The sequence below is a fragment of the Lissotriton helveticus genome (assembly GCF_964261635.1).
Source record: "Lissotriton helveticus chromosome 1_1 unlocalized genomic scaffold, aLisHel1.1 SUPER_1_unloc_10, whole genome shotgun sequence".
NCBI classification, from domain to species: Eukaryota; Metazoa; Chordata; class Amphibia; order Caudata; family Salamandridae; genus Lissotriton; species Lissotriton helveticus.
Genome location: NW_027611649.1, coordinates 3,078,168 through 3,102,581, shown reverse-complemented (window position 1 = coordinate 3,102,581; position 24,414 = coordinate 3,078,168). Strand labels below are relative to the sequence as shown.

At 45.2% G+C, this 24,414-nt stretch overlaps 2 protein-coding genes across 1 annotated transcript; one reads left to right on the top strand and one right to left on the bottom strand.

Annotated features, from left to right (window-relative positions):
• LOC144805448 (uncharacterized) overlaps nucleotides 1–24,414 on the bottom strand; it is a 502,220-nt gene that overhangs the window by 209,190 nt on the left and 268,616 nt on the right.
• LOC144805449 (uncharacterized) lies at nucleotides 5,754–7,829 on the top strand. The gene has a single exon (XM_078672000.1). The coding sequence runs from the start codon at nucleotides 6,173–6,175 to the stop codon at nucleotides 7,265–7,267; it is 1,095 nt and encodes a 364-aa protein (XP_078528126.1). The 5' UTR covers nucleotides 5,754–6,172; the 3' UTR covers nucleotides 7,268–7,829.

Sequence of the window (24,414 nt, the reverse complement as noted above, 5' to 3'; positions counted from 1 at the left end):
CAGGGGGACGAGGAGGTGCTTATCACCAGGTCTTTCTTGAAACCCTATTCAACTCCCTGCTTGAGGATTTCCACACGCTCAAACAAGAGGTGGCGGGGAGGTAAGGGAGATACGCTGCGATGTGGACGGCTTAGGCGAGCAAGTGGCGTCCCTCGAAGACTCAGACCAGAAGCGAGGAAGTCGAACACCTCCAACAAGAACTTCTCCGCCTTAGAAATCAACAAGTGGACTTACAGGCACACGCCGAGGACTTAGAAAATAGGTCCAGACGCAATAATATCCGAGTCAGAGGAGTTCCATCCAAAGAAGAAGGAGCAGATATCACCAAGTATTTTCAGGGCCTTTTCCGGGAGATACTAGAGGAACCCACAGACTTTGCAAATCGCATTGACCGGGCACACAGAGTAGGTCTGGCGAGGCGCACGCCTGCTTCCCCCGGATATCCTGGCCTTCCTGCCGGACTTTCCACTGAAAGAGAGGATCCTTCGAGAGGCGCGTCTGAAGCAACCTCTTCAATATCAGGGGCACTCGGTTGCACTGTTCCAAGATTGGCCGACCATCACGCTCCAAAAATTTTAAGCGTTCAGAGTTGTCACGACGTTCCTGAGGGACAAGGGGATACCGTACTCCTGGGGTCACCCTTTCCGCCTGATTTTCAAATGGAATGGAACCTTGCAACAGCTGAGATCCCTTCAGGAAACCTGTGCTCTACTGGGTCTCGAACACAACAAGATGAATACCTCCCCAGAACACTCCCAGAAACCCTCGAGAGGAGGGTGGCAACGAGTTGGCCACAGACGCTCCCCTTCGAAGAACTGAAACCAGGCCAAGCCACAATGTCACAGGAATGGGCTTCGGCCCTGAATGTGGTGACAAGAGACACATCATCTACTGCATGATCTGTTTGCGAGATGGGGACTCAATTGCATTACTAAAAAGCTGGTCTGGGGGAATGTGGGGGTCGGGGGGATCACCGAGGCTACACGCTCAACCAGGTAACTTCACGGCAGGCCTGTGACACGAGTATACAGGCTTGGGTCTATTGTAACTTATTGGGGTTTTCTTGTTGGGGTTAGGACGGGGGGAGAGGAGCGGTCTGGGTCAGGGGTTCAGTAAATGTTGGGGTTAGGGCAGGGAACCCAGGGGTCCGGGATGGGCTTGGGGCAATGGGAGGGGGGAGGGAACCAGTGTGCCGTGGGGGAAATGAGCTCAATTGAGATATTACGTAGGGGTCGTCCCCCCCTAGAATCAAGCTATCTCCTGCTCAACATGCAAAATGACAGAGGCCACCCTAAAAGTTATCACCCTAAATGTGAAAGGGCTCAATAATCCCATTAAAAGACGGGGTGAGAAGCTAAGCAATGATGAGCAGATAGCTGAGAGAATATTACGTATCCTTCTACAGCGCAGATCCTTTTCTTGACAAAAATGGAGAGGCCTACCTGTGTGAAGCGGCGATAACTGCTATTAATGCAGTAGGCGCAGCCTCGCTTGACGCACCTATCAGAATAGAAGAGGTGATCAGCGCAATATCCCACCTCAAACCCCTGATATCACCCGGGCCAAACGGCTTCTCCTCTGGTTTTTACAAAGCTTTCTGCCCATTAATAGCACCGCTTCTTACCAGACTTTTCAACTCATTCCAGGGGCCTGGCTCGATCCCCACTGACATATTAGAAGCCGATATCATTGTACTGCCTAAACCGGTTAAGTATGCTACTCAATGTGCTGCCTATACACCCAATCTCCCTATTCAACCTCGACCTCAAAATCTTCACAGGGGTGCTAGCTTCCAGGCTTGGACCACGAATCCTTGGAATCATAGAGCCATACCAATTCGGATTCATCCCCGGCAGACAATGCAGTGATAATACTAAACGCATCCTTCACTTACTAGACAAAGCCCATTACGTGCAGTCAGACTCCATGCTCCTGTCTATAGACGCCGAGAAGGCGTTTGACAGAATGGACTGTTTTTTTTTAGAGAAGACCTTGGTGCACTTCGGCATCGGGGAATGCTTTAGAGCATGGATTGCCAGCTGCTACAATAAACTGCGAGCAAGTATCCGTGTCAACGGCCTGGGCTCAAAACTAACCCTGGGCGTAGTTTGCATAGCAGCACTACACCTAGCTGCACGTAGTTTACTTTGAACTACACGTACTCACGTAGTATTGCATAGCGTAGCTGATGGCACTGTACTTGTGTACTTGTCTGTTCTGTGAAATAATTGCAAATGACATCTTGCAGTTATCATAAAATAAGTATCTCTATCTTTATATGCTACAAAGCACATAGTACTTTCACAAAAGTGAAACTGGAAAATTAGCAAGCAGTGGGAGATGTGATGATATTGGGATCCTCCCTAACCTAGGGTGAGAACCAAGCAGATGCCTTGAAAACAAAAAGCACATCTTGTTGAACAATTTTGGTGGTGGTCCTATCCTCTTAGGGCCACCCCAAGCACAGTTATTATGGGCAAAAAAACAATCCCAAACAAAGGCCCTGCAAAGCATTATGGGATGAGATTAGCAGTGGGCAGTGAATATTATAGTATCCAATATCAAAAGAATTCTACAAAGAGCTGCAGTTCAACTGGTGGTTACTAGATGTCCCTCACGAGTCAATTGCAAATGCTTGATGAAAGGGTTTCAATGATTTTGCATTTGACTTGTGAGGGACATCTAGTAACAAGTAGTGGAACTGCAGCTTGATATAAGAATAATTTCAATGCATTTTCATTTGACTCATGAGGGACATCTAGGGACGACCAGTGGAACTGCAGCTTGATATAAGAATAATTTCAATGCATTTTCATTTGACTCGTGAGGGACATCTAGTAACGACCAGTTGAACTGCGGCTCTTTGTAGAATTATTTTGATATTGGATATTTTGCAAGTAAAATTGCTTTATCAAAGCATCTGAGGATGTTTGTTGATTTAACTGCTATGCTATTTGATGAAGCACCGTTTTTGTACTGTACATCGTGCAATTTGCAGAGTGCGAATCAGCACAAACTATGTATGCTCCGTTAGCGTAGCGTAGTACTACGCCCAGGGTTACTCAAAACCCTTTGACATCCAGCGAGGCACAAGACAGGGGTGCCCGCTTTCGCCCCTCCTCTTTGTGCTCTATGTAGAACCCCTAGCGCAGAGACTTCGGGGCAACCCGGACATCCTTGGCATTACCTTGGGGGGGGAACCCCACCCAATCAGCTTATATGCCGATGATATCTTGATTGCCCTAAACAATCCCACGCAGTCAGTGCCTGCCTTCCTGGAAGAGGTAGAGGCCTTTGGGAGGGTGTCGGGCCTCAAAATGAACAGGGGGAAATCAATGATCCTACCATTAGGCAGCAATTCACATATCACTCATGAAGCGCCTCCGATCCACGGGGGCCTGCAGGTCCAGACGGAGCTCCCATACCTGAGGATCATCCTCACCCCCCTCCACAGAGCAGTCACCCTGAACTACACAAACATCACCTCCCAAATCCAAGGGGACCTCAGGAGATGGCAGAAACAGCCTCTATCACTACTGGGGCGCGTCGCTGGGGTGAAAATGTCCACACTCCCCAAACTTTTATATATTTTTCAGACCATTCCGGTGATTCCCCCCGTGGGCACCATTAAGAGACTGCAAGATGCGTGCAGCACTTTATACGGGCAGGGAAAAAGCCAAGGATGTGAAGAAGCTTGTCCTATCGGGCACCGGATGAGGGGGGTCTGGGGATCCCCAACCTACAGCAATATTTCCAAGCAGAACAATTGAGATATTTAGTGGAGTGGTACAGGCCCGAGTCAGAGAAGACAGGGCGATGGCGCAAACCTAGATTTGGAAGATACCTTTCTTAAAACGCGCTAATAGACCTACATACCTTGAGAAATCCTCCGTAATGCGCACAGTGCTGCCTGTGTGGGACTCAGTGACAGCTAAAAGAGGGCTCACTACTTTCCCATCACCACTTACACCACTGTTCGATAATCCCGACTTCATCCCGGGGATGGACGAGAACACGTTCCAGCAGTGGCGAAGGTCAGACTGCAGATCTGCGGGTCATCTTTTTGACCTCGAGGGGTTCATACAGTTCACAGAGCTACCACAGCTTTACAACATCACCGCCCCACAACGATTTCAATACTTTCAAATCCGACATTGGCTAACACAACCCGAAATCGCAGCCCGACTTGCTGGAGAGGGTGTGACGAAGAAAGCACATTAACACATCTTCTTTGGGATTGCAGGGAGGTCACAGCCTACAGGACAGCTGTCCTTAATGATATTGTCAGTCACTTCAATACCGAAGTTCCCCGATTCTCCACCTACACACTACTGGGGCTTCCTAACGCACTCACATTCCCACTGAAATCAACCAGAGAACGACAAATGGGTCTGGTCATGAGCGCGGCTGTTCAGCACATCTTATCTCTCTCGGGTACACGCACTCGGCCCACTCACACAGGCTGGCTACATAAACTCTGGTACACGCTGGCTATGGAACGCACCAAAGCCACTCTTACGCAATTCACAGCATCCTTTCATACGGTTTGGCAACAGAATCTAAGGAAATAACCTGCCCAATGTATCTCTACCTCTTGCAACTTACTGATGCACAGCCTCCTAAGGCCAATTCTGGAACATAGACACCTAGCTGCTCTCACACTCAACGACACATGGAGGCAAAGGCATGGCGCACTGGTTGGGGTGGGGGTAGTGTGGGGGTAGTTTCAAGGGGGGGAGGGTTTTGTTCTTGTTGGGTGTTTTTGGGGTAGGGATGAGACAGGAGCCTCGACACAGACAGCACCCAAGGATACTTCGTATATGAACAAACTTATGCGGAACTGCGTTATCATGTAGGGGACGAGGGGGTACCAAGACTCCTCTTCACTGTATTTCTTGGGGCATATATGATAACTGTATTGTACTTGCCTTATGCTAAAATCAATAAAACAAAGTTAAATAAAAAAAATATTTGAGACAAGTAAAACCACAAAGTAAATACAATCATTAAACTGCTGCTCTACTGCATATTGTGGGTGTAGTGAATGAAGACAGGAACCTCTGTGAACAGTAATATTTGATTTATAGCACAACATACTGATGTCCGCCCTTCTATCTTGAGTCTTCCTGATTCATCTCTTACTCAAAGAGTTGTACTTGTTTTGACAAAACCTTGACCATATGCACCTACCTAAAGCTGTAACTAGTGTATGAGTGCTATGCGAGCGCCCTTTTTTTATTTACTAAGTTACTCATGAAAACATTTGCTGAAAAAATTAAGATGTGGCATATTCAAAGCAACGTTTATGTAAATTTCTGTGTATGGTTACATATGCCATCATAAGTTTTAAAAATGGTAATGAAGAGATGTTTATACAATCAATTACAAATTGTGTATGCACATTCCGTTATGTTTCCCTTTAAGTAATTTTAAATCTCTTTACATCCAACAGAAAACAATTGTTGATTGTACAAAATGTTTCAAAATAAGGAAGATAACACTATAAATCTACAAAAACAAAGTCCAAAATATTGAGTTCCAGTATTGAGGAAAACTTAAGTGCCGTCAGAGCCAGCCGGACCTGAACATAAACTGGGACATCCTGGAAGAAGGGACAAGGGTCATGAGAAATTCAGTGATTCTACGAGTCTCAGCTGTGCACCTCCGTGCCTCAAAACGAAGAAATTACCTCTAGAAAATTAAGACAACACTGATAAACCTCCTCTTGAGTAAACATGTCCAATACCAGCTTTGATCATGAGGTTGGTATGTGATGGTTACAGCAGTGCTCTGCTTCCTAAAAGACTAACGACCACCATTCAGTGCTAGAGGTGCATTGTAAACTGTTTCAGACCAATCCACAGCAACCAGTGAAAAGCGCAATGGAGTGGAGTCAGACAACTGAAGGTTAAAAGAAATAAGGGTTCTGTTTTCTAAAATACAGAGTACTGTCCCAGTGTGCACCGACCAGAAGGACGATGGATCTTTACCCGCAAGCATGCAGAACCATTATCCAGTCTAAAGACACAATTGCCCACGAAGAAGCCTTACACACATTATGAGTTTGGGAAGTAGTTGTTGACCATTACACTTTATTCTTTAATCTGAAAGCAAACATGCAAAATACAACACATACAGGGAATGCAAGAATAACACAAGTGCTTTATCAGTCATGATGGCCCTTCAGGAAGTACAGTCACACGATGTAAACAAGTATATGCCAGACCCAGAGACACTAACTAAGAGAGAAGTCTCAGACACATGCAGTGAGGGCTTTAATTTGTCATCAATATTAAAACACCATCAGCAAACACACACAGCGAAAAAGCAATTCAAATGCACTGAATGTGTAAAGAGCTTTATTCAGTTATCAGGCCTACAAAGACATCAACGAACACACACAGGGGAAAAACCATATCATTGCACTGAATGTGGAAGTAGTTTTATTGATTCGTCAAAATTAAAGAATCATCTGCGAACACACACAGGGGAAAAACCATTCAAGTGCAGTGAATGTCTGATGAGCTTTTTTCAATTAACAGACCTAAAATACCATCAGAGAACACACACTGGAGAAAAACCATATCATTGCAGTGAATGTGTGAAGATGTTTAATCGATTATCCCACCTAAAACAGCATCAAGGAACACACACAGGGGAAAAACCATTCCAGTGCAGTGAATGTGGAAGTAGTTTTAGGACTTCATCAACATTAAGGATTCATCAGCGAGCTCACACAGGGGAAAAACCATTCAAGTGCAGTGAATGTGTGAAGAGGTTTAGTGAATCTAAAGCATTAAGGATTCATCAGAGAACACACACTGGAGAAAAACCATATCATTGCAGTGAATGTGTGCAAAGGTTTAGTCGATTATCCAACCTAAAACGGCATCAGAGAACGCACACTGGGGAAAAACCATTCCAGTGCAGTGAATGTGGAAGTAGTTTTAGTGACTCATCAACATTAAAGGTTCATCAACGAACACATACAGGGGGAAAACCATTCAAGTGCAGTGAATGTGGGAAGAGCTTTATATATGTATCAGGACTAAAACGACATCAGAGAACACACACACAGGAAAAATCATTCAAGTGCAGTGAATGTGGAATAAGTTTTATTGAATCTTCAACATTAAGGATTCATCAGCGAACACACACTGGAGAAAAACCATATAAATGCAGTGAATGTGTGAAGATGTTTAGTCGATTATCAAGCCTAAAACAGCACCAGAGAACACACACTGGAAAAAAAATATCATTTCAGTGAATGTTTGAAGAGGTTCAGTTGATTATCACACCTAAAACAGCATCAAATAACACACACTAGGGAAAAACAGTATCATTTCAGTGAATGGGGAAGCAGTTTTAGTGAATCGTCAACATTAAGGAAACATCTGTGAATACAAGCTGGAAAAACCATTCAAATTCAATGAATGTGAGAAGAGATATACGGTATTAGAAAACACACACGAACAATCATTCAAGTGCAGTGAATGTTGACGTAGGTTTAGTGAATCTTCAACATTAAGGATTGATCAGCGAACAAACACACGGGGATAAAGCCATATCATTGCAGTAAATGTGTGAAGATCTTTTGTGAACTTTCAAACCTACAAAGACGTCAGCCTCTCTTCAAAAGAGTGCAGGATCAATAATGACAGTTGCAGAGCTGCAGCTGTGTTATAGCCAGGCCGAGTACTTCATTTCAGAAGAGTGCAGGATCAATAATGAAGGTCACAGAACTGCTGCTGTTTGATAGCCAGGCCGAGCACACTTCGGAGGAGTGCAGGATCAATAATGAAGGTGCCAGAGCTGCAGCTGTGTGATAGCCAGGCTGAGCACCAGGCTTCACTTCAGAAGAGTGGTGGATCAATAATGAAGGTCACGGAGCTGCAGCTGTGTGATAGCCAGGCCGAGCATATGGTGTCTGTTCAGCAGATACGGATTAATAATGAAACTCTCCAACCCGCATGCTGTGTGATAGCCAGGGTGAGCACACCGCTTCTCTTCAGGAGAGTGAGGAATCATTTATAAATGTCACTGAGCCGCATGTTGTGTGATAGTTAGGCAAAATCACCATTTTGCATTCTTGGATGACAATTTTTTGGTGGCGTGATTAACCATGGAATCTTTGTAGTCAGTTTGTTTATCTTTGAATGTTTAATCAAAACGTGTAATCAGTTTTAAATATAGGATGTATTTTATCCTTTTGATCCACCAGTTCCTTGTTTCCTACCAGTGTTTATGAATAGATTCATTGATGTCTTCTGTACTATTGCTGTATTACTTTCGTGAGATATTAATTAGTTTCTAAATAAATCTTGATTGATTAATTCACTCTAATGCTGTCAGATCTTATGTGATGTTTTATTTAGGATATGAGAATGCTTGAAATGTATGTCTAGGGCAGGGGGCCTCAGACTGGGGGCGGGCCCTCCTAGGGGGACCTGAGATGATCCCAGGTGGGGGGCCTCAGATTGGGGGCAGGCCCTCCCAGGGGGGCCTGAGATGATCCCAGGTGGGGGCCTCAGACTGGGGGTGGGCCCTCCCAGGGGGGCCTTTGATGATCCCAGGTGGGGGGCCTCAGACTGGGGGCGGGCCCTCCTATGGGGGCTAGAGATGATCCCAGGTGGGGGGCCTCAGACTGGGGGTGGGCCCTCCCAGGGGGGCATTTGATGATCCCAGGTAGGGGGCCTCAGACTGGGGGCGGGCCCTCCCAGGGGGGCCTTTGATGATCCCAGGTGGGGGGCCTCTGACTGGGGGCGGGCCCTCCTAGGGGGGCCTTTGATGATCCCAGGTGGGGGCCTCAGACTGGGGGTCCAGGGGGGCCTTTGATGATCCCAGGTAGGGGGCCTCAGACTGGGGGCGGGCCCTCCCAGGGGGGCCTTTGATGATCCCAGGTGGGGGGCCTCAGACTGGGGTGGGCCCTCCTAGGGGGGCCTGAGATGATCCCAGGTGGGGGGCCTCAGACTGGGGGCGGGCCCTCCTAGGGGGGCCTGAGATGATCCCAGGTGGGGGGCCGCAGACTGGGGGCGGGCCCTCCTAGGGGGGCCTGAGATGATCCCAGGTGGGGGGCCTCAGACTGGGGGCGGGCCTTCCTAGGAGGGCCTGAGTTGATCCCAGGTGGGGGTCCTCAGACTGGGGGCGGGCCCACCTAGGGGGACCTGAGATGATCCCAGGTGGGGCACCAGGCTCTGGTCAAAAGAAGCATTATGCTGATAACGGTGCTTTGTTTTAAGCTTAAAATAATGAGCAGCAGTCAGCTGCTCTCCAATGGGCCATCACTAACATGTTTTGACGTTTATATAGTTATATCCTAGCTAGGAGTATGTGTCAAAAGGGACGGGACTCCAAATGTTTTTCAAAACCCCCACATCAAATGAACACACTCTGGGTACTTGTACCCGTTATTAGAACATTGGAATGTTGGGAGCTCCATTGAAGCAGCTCCGGGCTTGTAATGGCTGGTATAAGTCTGTAGCTCCAACATTCAGATGTTTGTCTTCATATTTTTCTGTTTTTAATTTAGAACATTCTACCCTTAGTGGGTGGAATCTTCTGATTGCCTTATAGCCCTTCTGCCTCTGGATATACCGGTTATTAAGGGCCCTAAACCCGTTATAGTCCAGAGATGCAGGCCCTCGGCAGCGGGCCATAAGGCTATATTAAAGCCTGCCTGACCAGAATAGTATGTTTGGCAATCATGTATTTGATTGCATTCTGAAAACAGTACTTAACTGCAATGTTTAAATGAATCTAGACATATTTAAACATTGCCAATTGAATAGAATAATTGTCAAAAATTCTAAGGGGCGCCCGACGATCGCTGTGGGGTTGGGGGCGTGGCATTAAAAGGTTTTAAGACCACAGGTCTAGGGTGTTCCTCCTCAGAGAGGTGTGAGGGGCCTGATGAAACACTGTTGGTTAGTGAAATCTTAAAGGAGAGGGCACAGAGACTCAAAGCCGATGGATTTCAATGTCAAACCTGTTTATCACCACTTAATCATCCTCACAATCGCAATAAGTGACTGGATCAGGCCCCCTCCAACCATGTCAGGATGGGCTGCTGGCTGAGAATATTCAGCACAGGTTTGGAAATCAAGGTTTGAGATGTAAAACATGAAAGTAATATAAACATGTACACTTTACAAAGGAACGGTGATGGTGATGCCAAGCCCTGTGTGGCACCGTTAGTACTGCTAGCAAGAGTGTGCACATTTATCTGCTAACAGCGCCGCTCCATGGAAAAGGTCAGCCGTCCCTCATCATACCTGCAAACCAAACCTATTCTAGACCCTCTCCAGCAGCACCTGTAGGCGGCTGGCCAGTGAACAGTAAACTCTCTCTCATAAACCCACCTTTAGCAGACATGGGGGTGAGCACTTCAGGCAAAAACAACAAAACTAGGGCTGCGGATCGACCCCGATCACAGGACCAGAGTGTTTGGTCCTAGAGATCCACGAGGACTAGTTTGGTCCCGTGTGGGGCTGAAACGTAACTGGTTCCTTACAGAAATGCTGAGTGGAAGAGCATGGGCATTCAGTGCTTATGACCAGGGGTTGCTCAGCCCTTTAAAATGATTAGACAGTACGTAAACCACTAGGACAAAAATACCTTAAACTCCACCCTCATCCCCCTCCCACCTCCCTTTACCGTTCCCATCCCCTTCTCATCCCCCCCTCCCTCCCTTGATGAACTCGAACTTAGGAGCTGCGACGGCAGATCTGTCTGAGAGCAACACAGAAGTTTTTCATTTAAACAAGTTATGTCAGGAGAAACTTGAGTGAAACTGTGAGAGAAATATTAAAAAGAGGGTCGCTCTTGCGATTATAGGAATGAACATTTTGGCTATTCTGGCCTGGTCAGGTCTAATTAGGAACATCATTAAGTATTCTTAGTCCTAAATTCTTAAACCTTAAACCCCAAGCATCCTTAAACCTTAAACCTCAAGCATATAAACCTTAAGTACATATAAATTGAGTAACAGAAAGTGCCGTAGCACTTCTTACGAACATTGAACGTTGGGAATTGGAATTCCAGTGATAAGTGACAATGAGAACAGTGAGTTGGCACCGCTAATTCAGGAGCCAAAACTAAACTCTAGATGCAAGAGTCGTGATTTAACATGGGGTTTGAAAATTAGCAGGATTTACCATACTTACAACACTGAATATGTCTAACTGTATAGAAGTACATCATGCAGGGCTTCTTTGGATGACATTTGTGCAAAAGCAAAGTAATGGTGTAAGTGTTGTGTGACAAAGAATACAAAGTAATGGATATCAAGTTTTCCACTTGTTTGAGGAGCCGCCAGAAAGGTCCATCTCCTGGGCAGGGTTGTCTTCCAGGTGACGTGCGAGGTCTTGGGGGTTTGTAAAGATTCTTGGTTTTCCATTCTCTAATATTCTGAATTTCAAGGGTCCTGCAAAAAAGAATTGAATGTTCTTCTTCCTCAGAATGTCCCGAAGTTGTAGGAATCCTTTCCTTGTGTCAACTGTGTCTTTGGAGCAATCCTGTGTAAAGGTAATCCGTTGGCCTTCCCAGGTGACGTGATGATTTTTCCTGGCGTAGTTTAAGATGGCTTCTGTGTGTTGGTAGCGGAGCGGTTTGCAGATCATGGGGCGATAGCCTTTTCTATTTAGAGGGTTGAACGACGGAATTCTATGGGCTCTGTCCAGTTCCAGGCCCTGTTGGAAGTTTATCCCCATTATCATTGGTATTCAAGCTTCGAGGAAGGCTACGCATGATCCTGCATCAGACTCTGACCCTTCCAGAATACCGAAAATACGTATGTTCCCTCTCCTATTTCGGTCTTCCAATTCCGCGTTCTGTTTCTTAAGCTCACTGGTGATGTTGAGGAGGTGTTTGATCTCTTTGGTGGCCTGGGAGGTCGTGTCTTCAGCATCGCTTATTTGTTGTTCCGCTTCATACATTTCCGTGTTCATATCGGCACGGATTGCGGTTAGTTCTAGTTGCATTGCATCAGTGTTTTGTTTCGTTGATTTGGCCAGGTCATGGACTTCTGCTAATTTTTTTAATATCATGTCCATTGTGCTATTTAGGTCCGGTCTGGCTTTTATCGGTGATTCTGAGATGGTTGGTTCTGGTTTCACTTTCTTGTAGGAGGATCTGCTCTCTTTGTCCGCCATTTCTAGTCAAGAGGTGGTTGAGATGGCTAGGTGACGCGATGATTAAGGGCAGCCTTACTCTCAATGAGCTATATCTCGTAGGCTGCAAGGTCGATAAAGATCCCAGGGACTGCGCTTGTCAATATTAGCACCTAGATACAGTTAAAGCCCAGGTAGGAGCACCGGTAGGATGATGAGTGTGCCTATGATATCAGCAGTAGGAACAATTGGGACAATTAGTCAGCGCAGACACAGTAATGCAGATAATGTTAATGTCCAATTGGCAAAGTTAACATCCAAGCTAATGGGTCAGAGGAAGCTGCAACCTTGATTCTGACAGTATACTACCTGTGAAGGCATTATAAAATGTTGTCTTTCCTGAATGATAGGTATTGTAAGGCAGACAGACTTAGCTGGCAATGGAGTTGGGTCACCATCAGACGAGGCTTGCCCCTATACTTGCGCCCAGTAATTAGCGACAGCAAACACCTCCATGACACAGAATAGAGCCTTAGCAGAGAACCTTAATATTGTATCTCTGAACGTTAAGGGCCTCAATCATCCAGTGAAGCGCAGGAAATACCTAGCGAAAACCAAAGGGGACATCATCCTCCTACAAGAAACCAAACTCTCAGAAGAAGACTTGGGCTTCATAAAACATAACTGGATCCCTCATGTCTTATGCTCCCCAGCAGACCATAAGGAACAAGCATTGGAATAGCTAATAGGTCTCGCCTTTGCAACCTTATAAGTGTTTGGTTATCCAGCACAATATCCTTGGTGCAACAACCTCAACTGTTGCATGGCTAAACACTTATAAGGTCCCAAAGGCGAGACCTGTTGGCTATTCCGATGCTTGTTGGTGATGTGAGGAACTTCGGTGTTGTACAGGAACAATGGTGAAAAGGCTGGCACCATAGTTGGGGACTTGAACAGCTGTGCCATGGGACAGAGAACTTGAGGATGGAGCCAAGCTGTTACCAAAGGACAGCATGCAAGCGCCACTGGGAAGGTGAGAGTTTGAAAGAATGCAATTAGCTTGATGATTTGGGGTCCAAGAGGCAACTTTTTGCAGGAGGAACATGTGCATTTCCGGTGCCAGGTCCTACCCAGGCAGGTCATAAGGTAAAGTTAGTCTAGACAAAGTAAGTGTGCAATTTCACAAGGCAAGGTGACTGCCTAAAATGTATGTTATAAGATGGTGCGGGAGTGGGGTTAGTGCTTTCTCATTTTCTGGTTCCTACCAAAAGACAACTTACACTCTGATGCTTCTTGTGAGGGCTATGGATGACAATGCTTTCAGCAAATTGAGGCCGGAAGGCAGGTCACCTGTCTTGGGCTGGTGCATGATATACTGGACTATTGTTGATTCACATATTGATCAATAATGCAGGCAAGACATACTGAGGCTTTATCAGTCATGAGAGGTATGGCGCACATGCTGTCCTGTTAACAAGAAGGAGAATCCTCTCTGAACGTTTTATACAACCCCTTAGACGACTCATTTTGTTTAAATTTCAGGCAACATTTATAGAAATTTGGAGCTTTAACTTTTGTCAAAGCTAAAGTAACCTGCAATTATTATATTCATGAGCAGGAACAGCCCATATTTAAATATTGCACTGCAGAAAGGGCTTCAAATCTTTGGCCATGTGTATTATGAATTATTCAATGGGCAGAATCATCTCAACCAGTTACTCATTACATGGTACTGAGGGCAGGCAAATCCAGAGAGAGAGAAATAACTCCTTTTAACCAGATTTTCAGAGGTGAAACTGTGCCTGTAGTAAAAAGAATGATGAGTTAGGGGCCCAATTTAATTATTGGCAAACAGAGCAATCACCATTGGCCTAAAAAAGGACTTTACTTTAGGCAAGACAAGACTACTCCACCCGCTAAATTTATAAATACCACCCAGCAGGCAGTTCTTTTCAATGAATTTTATTGTTTGTTTCGATGGAGCCCTGTAACAAATAGTAATCAATTTTTATTTTCAAAAAGAAAATCCCAAAATTTGTTGTTATTTATGTAAAGACAAAAACGTAATGCTCCCCTCGCTATGAATTTGATGTAATGTGATTAAATAACATTCCCTTATGACATAATTGTTGCAGATTCATCTTTTCACTTATATGTTTCTAAGTTTATAAACTTCAGTTTGTCATTAGCTACTGGGGCCACTCTATAGCGTACCAATTCTCACCCAGGCCCCAGTACCATTGGGTCTACTCTTTTTTATGTAAAAATGGCGGGGGGAGTCTTAACATTTTTTTTTGCTGCAATGCGTGCAAGTTTTTGGCAGCCAAACGAAATCGATGGCTAAAGGTCTTTTCCCAATGCAGCACATGTGTGCTGCGTATGCGAGACCTAAAAAGGACATTTAGTGGGGCTCACACAATTTTCCATCGCCAGCTTTTTACTGGTAGTTTACTCCCTTAACTTTCATCAGCCTCTGACAAACCAATAAAAAGTTACCCAGGAAACTTGGTATATCCACCAAAATAAGCACCTTGAAGGGTCTGATTGGGTAGTCAGCCAATCAACGGAGGCCCGAGGCCCAGGGCCTACCAACCATTGGCTTTTTCCCCCCCGATTTGTGTGTGTGGGCCAACTATCACAGCTTCCACGCAGTCCAGCAGCCTGCCGCCACCCAGAACATGCACACACTCTGGCTTGTTCAGTGTCATACTGAGAAGTATGATGGGCTGACCTGGGATGGCAGAACATAAAGTGTGGTTTGTGTCTGCTCTCTTGCAGCACGGCTCTGAGCAGAGACACTTCCACAGACGAGTATAAGTTAGAGTGTGTGGCAAAGGAGGTTAATTTGCCCTAGCACAGAACTTTTCCTGTGTTTCTTGAGGTATGTTACGCTGCTAATGCTGGTCAACACATGAGGAGTGATAGGTGCAGCTAAAACTACATTTAGGTAGCGTTTTGACAGCAGGCTCATTTGTTTTTAAAAAGTGTTGACGTTTGTCCATTAGCTTTGGGATGGGATTCGCCTTTGCAGGGTCATCTCTGCCCTTCCCCTACCGCCCTGATTAAGGATTCTGAAAAGAAGAGCAGTCCAAGTTGAGAATGCAGTCCGAGAAGAGATGTAAGCCGTATTAGTGCAAATGATCCTGCTGAAAACTGCAAATGTGGAGATGATCAGTAGAGGGTTAATATCATGAACAAAGTGTCACTTTTCAAACCACATATTAATACAAAACCTAAATAAAAAGTATGACTAGGTGGGGAAAAATAGAAAATCAAAAAAAGCATTTTAGCCTGCTTTTTAAACTACTGGGAAGTGGCTCCATGTCATGTAAAATAATCAACCTGTCTTGGCTTTTGAAACATTATGGATTCAAATTCCCTCACACGCAAAGTGAGGTTGGCTAAAACAACAGGAAGGACTGAAGATGTCACATATGAAATGGAGTCACTCATTTTACAAAGCAGTCCAGTCAATTTCTAAAACTGCTTCATATGCAAAATCAAAAGAAAACTCTGTTGACCTATTGTGTCAAAGTTCATTCTTTGGCATCAGGCATTGATTATTGGCAATCCCACTCATGTTGGCGTTTGTGGAACGAAAATATATATTTCAGCCTTCACCAATAGTGCAATTAGCTTCCCCACCACAAGGAATAGTTAGAAGTCAGGAGGCAAGAGCATCAGGGGCTTTGGTGCGGGCAAAAGGTACTGTCATGTGCATGGACGATGAAAAACCAGGTAACAACAGGGCGAGCTTTCTCCCTCTCAGAACAAATACAAGAAGGGAATGACAGGGCAGGAAGGGGGTAGAGAAAGGGAAAGGAGAACAGACAACATGGGAGGAAAGACACACAAGCTGAATGGAGAATACTGGCGGGGTGAGACGATGCAAAAAGAGGGATGAAGAGCTAGAGGTGCAGGACAGAAGGTAGAAGAATGTGAGTTGCAAGAGGGTGGGTGAAGAACTGAGTTGCATGAGGGTAGGTGAAGAAATTAGTAGAGCCGAGCAGAGCTAAGGGAAGAACGCTTGTCATTTATCAAATATTTTGCCTCAAATTAGCCCTCAGCTCTAATAAAGCCACAGTTAGCGAAAAATTGCGATCTACAAATGTGGGGCACTTTTTTGGTGTCTCCGGGCCTACTTCTGGTCTCAGTTTATCCCTGGTTCCTTGCTACGTAAAACTTTAAACATACACAGATGCCTTCAGTGAATTCATGTGATATTGAACACCCCTTCAGCGAGTATTTGTCAAAAAGCAACTGATCATCCACCAGGAAACAAGGAAGATAATTACTGCCTGGGTTAAACGCAACAACCTGAAAGCTAGTGCTTAGTTTGTAAAAGAAAGTATGGCGGTGCCCGAAGCTCAGCGGCCGGTTTAATAAAACGGGGACGTGCCAAGTGCCAGGCTGGTAGCCTTAAATACCCTACCAGACACCCTCACCCCCTCCCTCCCCCTTGGCCCTTTCTCTAACTCTAGATGGTTCCTGCTTTCTCCCTAAGTTATGGTTCTTTCGTCTTTCTGATCTGTGTGTTTTCCTCTATTCAGCTCAGTAAAAATCAGATGGATCATAAATAGGTACAGGTGGCCCCCACCGGAAATCACCGGCTCAAATTAAGCCCTGCAAAAGCTTGTTTCATGTACTCTTATGCTAACATGACCTCCTTGGCCTTGCAACTTTCCTTCTCTGACCTTGCTAAATCAAAAATATGTAAGAAAGCGAATAGTACCCTCCGTGTCAAGCAACAAATGTCTGAACAATTTACTGCAACTTGGGAAGTAAACAAAAGAAGCATGTAATCAAACCCAGTGAAATAAAATTAAATAGTTCACATTCTACAAATTGTGAGTAAAACGATTTACAATAAAGCACAAATACATTATTTTACATTCTCCCAGTGTCCCATTAGCTACAGGGAAGGATTTACTCAGTCTGGGGCCTCTTAGTTTGATCTAGATTCCAGGGCGTACAACTTTTTTTCTAAATGTTAGAATGTCACAAGCCTGTTCTCTGATTGTCACGAGCTTCTACCCTTGGCTTACCACTGTTAACACAGATCTTTTCCCAGAACTGTGTATCCACACAGCCATTGCAGTTCTCAGTGGATCGATGTAGAAGAAAAGCGGACAAACGGATGAGAATTCTTCCTGCAAAATCGGATTGATTAAATTCCCTGAGCTGTAGAAAAATATCCCATGTCAGTGTTTACCTTTAAAGTGTACGAGTGCATGACTGAAGGAAAAGTTTGCAAGCCTGTTTGTGGGAGCAGCACGAGCGTTCGCAAAATGTACCAAAGTGTTCCAGACTCGTGCACAGCATCGAGGACGCTTGGATGAGACCCCTAAAACTGTCCAAAAACCCTCCAGCAAACTTGACAAGTGCGCCACGGCTAATTAAATCCAGATGGCCCTGCACACCTCTGCTGGCTCCCGAGAGCAAATCGCTCTGGGAGTAAACCTTTTAAAAGAAGCTGGGACTTCCACACACCTTTGGCCAATTGTGTGCTAAAGCCAGAAGCAATGGCCAATGGCATGTGAGCCCCACATGCATGAGCTTTTAGGAAAGCTGTGCTGATGGCAAGAGGTTGTTTTCCTAGTGCTGCGCATGCGCTGCACTAGGCTCGACATAAAAAGGAGTGATTACCCTCATTGCTAAAAAAGGCCAAAATCACAACTCTATCGAGTTCCTATCGAGTAGACTTTTAATCACACACCTCCAGAGAGGTGATGACCCCATCCATGTAGTCAACATATATGGCCCTAACACCGACTTACCGGAGTTCTGGGAGAAGGTCTCCAGTAATCTTGAGAGCCTTCCGCAGGATGACCTCATCATAGTGAGAGGGGTCTTTAATTTGCCGCTAGACCCACACATAGACCGCGAATCTAAATGCAAATACCGGCCCTCCCGCTCACATGAAATCCTCAAAAAAATATGCTCTAAATATAGCCTAAGGGATTTGTGGCGTCTCCAACACCCAGAGGCAAGAGACTATACATTTTACTCGGCCCCTCATAACCCCTACTCTAGGATTGACTACATCCTACTCTCAAGTGCTTTCACACACCTCATAGACGAAACAGATATAGCCCCCAAACTAGTCTCCGATCACTCTTGCATTAGTGCCAAACTCGCAGGTACACACTCTATTCTTCCCCCAAAGAGATGGCGATTCAACAATGACATCCTCTCTGACCCAGCAAACAAAACAAAGATCGAATCCGCAATTAAAGAATACATTGAACTAAATGACCGTCCTGAAACAAGCTCATCTACTTTATGGGAGGCTCTCAAAGCAACTATTAAAGGTATCATTATCAGTATTAAGATGCAAATTAATAAAAAACTAAATCAAGAACTGGAGTCGCTAGAGAAAGAAATAAAATCACTTGAGGTAAAACACTCTGCGAATATAGATAATAAAGACATCCTTGACCTTTTGATCAAGAAGAAATATGAATACAACAAGATAATGAGTAAAGGCGCGGGTGTGTGGATTAATACATTTAAAGCACTAAAATGATGTGAGGGAAATAAGGCAGGCAAATTGTTAGCTTCGTATCTCAAGCACAAACAGAAACAATTCACCATCCCATTGATTAGAGATTCCAAGAACATTGTCCAAACTAAACATAACGAGATACTAAAGGCATTCCAAAACGTCTATGAGGACCTTTACAAAAATAAACAAACAATAGATCTAGAGAGCTGCACTAAATATCTAGAGACATTGAACCTACCAAAATTAACTGAAACTGAGAGCTCAGCGCTAGGGAACCCCATTTCTGAAAAGGAACTCTATATCCATTAAATCCCTCAAAAGCAATAACCTCCCAGGCCCAGACGGCTTCACGGCCTCCTTTTACAAAGAATTTGATATGTCACTAAAACCCACCTTACTAAAACTGTTCAACTCTATTGCTAAGGACGGCTGTGTAACCAAATCAATGGGTGAAGCCAACATCATCGTTATTCCCAAAGACGGTAAGGACTCCCTTTTAACCAAAAATGACAGGCCAATCTCGCTTATCAATCTTGATTGCAAGCTCTATGCAAAAATCCTAGCCAATAGCCTAAAGGCGATTCTGCCAAAGCTGATTAGTAATTTGCAGGTGGTGTTTCTCAAGCATCGCTTGTCTAATGATAATACGAGTTTACTATGCCACATCCTGGAAGAAGCTAAGATAACGCCCATCCCTTCCATCGCCGTTACCTTAGATGCAGAAAAAGCGTTTGATAGAGTATCATGGTCTTTTTTAAAACAATGCATGTCATCTTTTAATCTAGGTGAGGCATTTATCAATATGGTCCTGGCCCTGTACTCTTGCCCTACTGCCCGAATAGCTATTATTGGCACCCTGTCAGAACCCTTCCGCTTAGAACATGGAACCAGACAGGGTTGTCCCCTCTCTCCTGCATTATTTATTTTGGCCTTGGAACCACTGATCATGGATATCAAACGTAATAGCAATATAAAGGGTGTGTCATTCGGAGATTGATGATATCCTAGTGGTTACAGAGAAGCCGAGTGATTCCATCAAAGCACCTATGTCCACCATTGAAAGATACTCTAGTCACTCTGGATTCAAATTAAACCGCGACAAGTCCGAAGTCAAACCTCTGAACATCCTTGGTACCCGAGATATGTTAGGGGACTCTGGGCTTGCTTGGCAACCTGGTTACATAAAATATCTGAGGATTGAATTTGGCAGTCCGATCCTCGAGACACTCCATCGCAACGAGGCTAACACCCTAGAGAAAATTAAATGTCTCCTTGATGCATGGTCCCCAAGATTCATAACATGGTGGGATAAGATTGAGACCATCAACATGATGATCTCGCCCCTAGTTACTATATAATCACTATGCTCCCCCTCCATTTAACTGAGGACTTCCACCATAAATTAGACGCCCTGCTCTCCAAATTCCTGTGGAAAGGGAAGAAAGCGAGAATTAGCATGAAGAAACTTAGATTAGATAATTCACTGGGTGGGATCAATCTTGCAGATTTCAAACTCTCCAGACGGCTTTTTTAGCAAAACAAGGCTCCTATTGGCTCGGTAAATCAGAGGACTACACCCCAGTTTGGCTGGACATTGAGAAATCAGTCCTCATGAATCTCTCCCCTGCGTCCCTGCTGACTACGAATCTCAAGGCGGTTACATGCTCAAAGTCCTTGTTTAAGAACACAAAATTGGCCCTACTGAAGATCGATACATTTCTGGACAACAGTATTAAGAGCTCCTAACTTGAATCACTTTGGAACGATCATAAAATACTCTATACAATGACTCCTGGGTTAACAAGGGCATCTTTTTTCCACCCCAACTCTTCAACGGCGCTTACCCCCTCTCGTTTAAAGAAATACGAGCTACTTATAACCCAGAATCAATTGAGTTGTATAACTTCCTAAAAATAAAATCAGCATTAAATAAAGCATTAAGTTACCTCTCCTCTCTCCTTCGCTCCCACATTATCTCTCAAAGTTAAATAGGCTAGGTCATCAGGTCTCCTGGCTCTATAAGCTAATACGCCCTCAACAATTTTCCCTTAATAAGAAGATGGTAACCTTTTGGGGATCGCAGTCCTCCTCCCTGATAGCTAGATTGGTCCAAAACTTGGGCCTCTATCCTGAGAAATAAAATTAGCCCGGTACTCTCCCAGACAAAGTTTTGGCTCTTGCACAAGGCCTACTGGACAGGAGCCCGACTCCACTCACCAAAATGAGGGAGGACCCCATCTGCTGGAATTGCAAGGAGAAAGTTGGTGACCTTGATCATCTCATACTCCAGTGCGTTTGTGTGACACCATTCTGGGATAAGATCTTCGACTTCATATCTAACCTTTTCTCTTACTCCCCTAGTAGAGATATCTTGTCGCTAGTTTTTGGTTTCCTTAGAGCAGAAACACTGACTGAAAAGGACAGGACACTCCTAGTCTTACTTCTAACTGCGGCAATTAAGATTATCCTCAACAATTGGAAAGACACACGAAAAGCCTCCTTTAATTGCTGGTTAAACTGGGTCATCAATCTTAGAGGCGCCGACAATATATCCCTCCAGAACTCGCCATGGAAATCTTCTACCAGACACATGTGGGACACTCTCGACTCATATCTTAGCTCACACAAACCGCCCTGATTCACCTCAATCACGCTAGGCCGGCTCCCCTCAAAGATCTGACTATCGCACCAAGACCTACTAGCGGCACCGGCTATCTTAACCCCCCGCTCTCTGTGATACGCCTCTCCAACCGGGTATCTGTTCACACCTCCTGACGCTACTGTCATGTCGTTCACCTTAAGGCACTCTCCCCTGACACTACATATGCCTCGAAATTGTGTTAAGTATGTATTAGTACTGTTTGTATCTATGATTTTCTACTGTACCATTCTGCACATTGAAGGTAACTACGATACCATCGCACTTGTTACTTTCTTATATGACTAGTTGATGTTTGTCCTTCTGTATATATCCTTGTATGTCTTTATATGATTTACCGTATGTAATTTTGTCTGGAAACAACCAATAAAAACTTGTTTGAAATCAATAAACCACTAGGACAGTGGCTGATGTCAAACTCTTGAAGGGGGAAGAGTTGCGTTCCCTAAACCGCTGCAGTTTGAGCTGACCCTAGGAAACCACCCAAACTTCACGCAACTTGGCCTTCACTGGTTCTTTTGGTCAGGCACCGCCAGAACCTCCTTTAGGCTTACTTCAGGAAGTAGTGGTTTTGAAACTCTGTGACTTGGATTACAGTCCGTCTTTGTATAAGTAGTCCTAAAGTTGTAGGGTGCTTCATAGGGTTAGCATTAGAGTTGGAATAAGAATGTCCCCTGCATTTTTTTCAGAGTTTTATTAAGCTCGCACTCGACCCGAAGGTATCGGGGATCATAGTGCTTTATATGAGCCCCAGTTGCGTTACAGATGAACACATTCATTTTTGTTAAGCACTGGGATATTGAATGATTTGCCCAGAATCACAGGATGTCTCACGTGACGGATTAGAGTGCCATGCCCGAACGTAGCTAAACCAGAACCCCTAAATGTGCGCTGCCAGCTTTGCTCATTTTGACTTCTAATTATTATAGCAGCGCTCCAGCAGTTGACAGCTCAGGAAGCCATAAAAATGTGTGTCTTTGCATTTCAGTACGGTGATGCGGACCACCACATTGAAATGTGTTAGTCAACCCCCTGATGCGTGGTACTTGTCAGGCCTGTTCCCCTCAACGCAGGCACCCTTGCACTATGGTGCAAGGCTGCCTGCATTGGCGCTAGGGAGCTAAATTTAGCACCAGCACAGGGTGAAATGCAAAGCTGCACCGTATTCTTGTAAATACGGTGTAGCCCTGCATTTCAGGAGTGGAGAGCGTGGCGTTAAGCCAAGGAGGCCAACAGCGTGCTCCACCACTTCCTTGTAAATATGCCCCTTAATGTCAACAGCCTGACCTATTTTATCAAGAGGCAGAAAATTCTCTCATTTCAGAAGATGCACGGCCTTGATGTAGCATTGCTCCAGGACACACACCTGTCACCTATTGAACATGATGAACTCAGAAGGGATTGGATGAGTACGGTACTACATGCCAGCAGGATCCAGACTACCCTTACACACCCATCTACTCCTTTGGAACAGGGGGAGAGTGGGTTGGACATCTGTTCTCACAAATTCCTGGAGGTTTGCACACTGTGGACGTGGCAGGACCCCCCCGGGCAGATATAACTTTGTCAAGGTTCAGATGCTCAATGAGTCTTAGTGTGTGGGCTCTATCTATGCCCCGGCGGCTGACCAAACTCCTGCTCTCCTTTGGACAGCCAGGGTATTCATGAGGGGGGTGCTGGAATATGGCACCTTGACAAGTCCAGAAACCCAACGACCAGGCAGCCCCGAGACCGGTTCATCCTCTCTGACATTATTGATGAGCAAGCCTTGATGGATCCATGGTGATTGATGCACCTGAGGGACGCGGACTATACTTTCACCTACTGCGTCCATCGTAAACGTTTACGCCTTGATCCTCCAAACAGTACCTCTGATCATGATCTTCTGCTACTCAACCATAAACTTCGATGGTTGCAAACCCCTCAGGCCCATTGGTCTATGCATACAGCATGGTATAAAGCCCCTGAAAACAAGCACAGATGGTGCAAATATCTGAGGCAGCACTTTTTTTTTTAGTAGAGTTTTATATAGTGCGACTTGACCCGAATAGGGTATCAGAGCGAATTACATAGCACCAGTTGCGTTACATTAGGACACATTCATTTTTCTTAGGCACGGGGAGATTAAGTGATTCGCCCAGAATCACAGAATGTTCAGCGCATTGCCGAGGCTCGAATCCAGTTCCCTAGGTTCGAGGTCGACCACCCTAGCTGTTAGGCCAACTCCTCTCCCCTAACTTGGAGCAGAACGTTGGGTCCATCTCCTATGCACAGGTGCTGTGGGAGGTCAGGAAGGCCCTTGAGAGGTAATTCGATGAACGATTTGGCTGCCTATAAGTGCCACTGTGAGGCATAACAGTGTTGGTTGACTGACCTCCCGCTTCACCTGACTCAGACGTATAACACATTGCTGACACCTGCTCTTCTCAAGGAGCTGCTTGGAACAAAGTATGATCTGAACTCCGATTACACAGTGGAAGACCAGAGGGATACGCTCTGTTGATGATATAGTAGGGGACGGTGAGTTGGCCCCCTTTGGTACTCTCATGTGTGATTGTGGACTGCCACAGTCGCATCACTGACAGTACCGACAGCTGCTGCAGAGCCTGCGAAAGATGCTGGGTGCTCCCCCTTATGATCTTGAGACTGACCCAATGTTGCATTATATCCTGCTGTGGAAAGGATACAAGGACACTGGTGGGATTGTATGTTACCACTATGGACAGCCTTTTTTCGAGCACCACTGCTGTTTGTGCCTCTCACTGTCTGAGCAGGACAGACACGACCTTTGGAAAGACCATGGCAGTTTCCTCCAGGAGGTCAGGTTGAAATTCAGTTATTTCAAGTTCCTACACCACTGGAACTGGACGCCGGAGTGGATCTATAAAGCACATACTGCAGACGATTTCAAGTGCTGGAGGTGTAGAAGGTTTGACGCACTCGCCTGTGACATTTTACATTTCCTGCGGACTGTACAGTACTTTGTGCTACTGGGGCTCCGTTTGGGATACCTTGATGAGCAACCTAGGGGTGGCACTGCAATTGATGGCCCGTCTGACCTTGCTACACAAAATGTCAGCATTCCAGGATTTAACCCACCACTGTAAGAGTTAGCTGGCTATGGCCTTCGTAGTGGGAGTTGG